Genomic DNA, 1,713 nt, shown 5'->3' with positions numbered 1-1,713 from the left:
TTTTCCAATTTGGACTTTCCCAGCAGGTGTTTTGTGGTTTGGTCTTTAACATTTTTGACTTTCCCAGCTGTTATTTTCCAATTTGGACTTTCCCAGCAGGTGTTTTGTGGTTTGGTCTTTAACATTTTTGACTTTCCCAGCTGTTATTTTCCAATTTGGACTTTCCCAGCTGGTGTATTGTGGTTTGGTCTTTTCCATTTTTGACTTTCCCAGCTGGTGTTTTGTGGTTTGGTCTTTTCCACTTTGGACTCTCCCAGCTGGTATTTTCCAGTTTGGACTTTCCCAGCTGGTGTATTGTGGTTTGGTCTTTTCCATTTTTGACTTTCCCAGCTGGTATTTTCCAGTTTGGATTTTCCCAGATGGTTGTTTGTGGTTTGGTCTTTTCACTTTGGACTTTCCCAGCTGGTATTTTCCAGTTTGGACTTTCCCAGCTGGTGTTTTGTGGTTTGGTCTTTTCCATTTTGGACTTTCCCAGCTGGTATTTTCCAGTTTGGATTTTCCCAGATGGTTGTTTGTGGTTTGGTCTTTTCACTTTGGACTTTCCCAGCTGGTATTTTCCAGTTTGGACTTTTCCAACTGGTGTTCTGTGGTTTGGTCTTTTCCATTTTTTGCTTTCCCAGCTGGTATTTTCCAGTTTGAACTTTCCCAGCTGGTGTTTTGTGGTTTGGTCTGTTCCATTGTGCACTTTCCCAGGTGGTATTTTCCAGTTTGGACTTTCCCAGCTGGTGTTTTGTGGTTTGGTCTTTTCCACTTGGACTTTCCCAGCTGGTATTTTCCAGTTTGGATTTTCCCAGCTGGTGTTTTGTGGTTTGGTCTTTAACATTTTGGACTTTCCCAGCTGTTATTTTCCAATTTGGACTTTCCCAGAAGGTGTTTTGTGGTTTGGTCTTTTCCATTTTGGACTCTCCCAGCTGGTATTTTCCAATTTGGACTTTCCCAGCTGGTGTTCTGTGGTTTGGTCTGTTCCATTTTGGACTTTCCCAGCTGGTGTATTGTGGTTTGGTCTTTTCCATTTTTGACTTTCCCAGCTGGTGTTTTGTGGTTTGGTCTTTTCCATTTTGGACTCTCCCAGCTGGTATTTTCCAGTTTGGACTTTCCCAGCTGGTGTATTGTGGTTTGGTCTTTTCCATTTTTGACTTTCCCAGCTGGTGTTCTGTGGTTTGGTCTGTTCCATTTTGGACTTTCCCAGCTGGTGTTTTGTGGTTTGGTCTTTTCCACTTTGGACTCTCCCAGCTGGTATTTTCCAGTTTGGACTTTCCCAACTGGTGTATTGTGGTTTGGTCTTTTCCATTTTTGACTTTTCCAGCTGGTATTTTCCAGTTTGGACTTCACAGCTGGTATTTTGTGGTTTGCGCTTTACCATTTTGGATTTTCCCATCTGGTATTTTCCAGTTTTTACATTCCCAGTTGGTTTTTGGTGGCTTGGTCTTTTCCACTTTGGACTTTCCCAGCTGGTATTTTCTAGTTTGAACTTTCAGAGATGGTGTTCTGTGGTATGGTCTTATTCCGTTTTGGACTTTCGAAGCTGGTATTTTCCAGTTTGGACTTTTCTACATGGTGTTTTGTGGTTTGGTCTTTTCCACTTTGGACTTTCTCAGCTGGTATTTTCCAGTTTGGAATTTCACAGCTGGTGTTTTACAGTTTGGTCTTATCCATTTTTGACTTTTCCAGCTGGTATTTTCCAGTTTGGACTATTCCAGCTGGTGTTTTGTG

The 1,713-nt window shown here is 42.0% G+C and overlaps 1 protein-coding gene across 1 annotated transcript; it reads right to left on the bottom strand.

Annotated features, from left to right (window-relative positions):
• Window positions 1-841: 841 nt before the first annotated feature.
• On the bottom strand, window positions 842-1,363 carry LOC137626022 (uncharacterized). The gene has a single exon (XM_068357108.1). It carries the CDS (start codon window positions 1,361-1,363, stop codon window positions 842-844), a length of 522 nt encoding a protein of 173 aa, XP_068213209.1.
• Between the last annotated feature and the right edge of the window lie 350 nt (window positions 1,364-1,713).

This window comes from Palaemon carinicauda, chromosome 33, assembly GCF_036898095.1.
Source record: "Palaemon carinicauda isolate YSFRI2023 chromosome 33, ASM3689809v2, whole genome shotgun sequence".
NCBI classification, from domain to species: domain Eukaryota; kingdom Metazoa; phylum Arthropoda; class Malacostraca; order Decapoda; family Palaemonidae; genus Palaemon; species Palaemon carinicauda.
This window is presented reverse-complemented; position numbering and strand designations above follow the sequence as displayed.

Excerpts from the sequence above, each read along its gene's own strand:
- LOC137626022 (XM_068357108.1), bottom strand. The coding sequence starts at position 1,363 with ATGGTAAAGCGCAAACCACAAAATACCAGCTGTGAAGTCCAAACTGGA.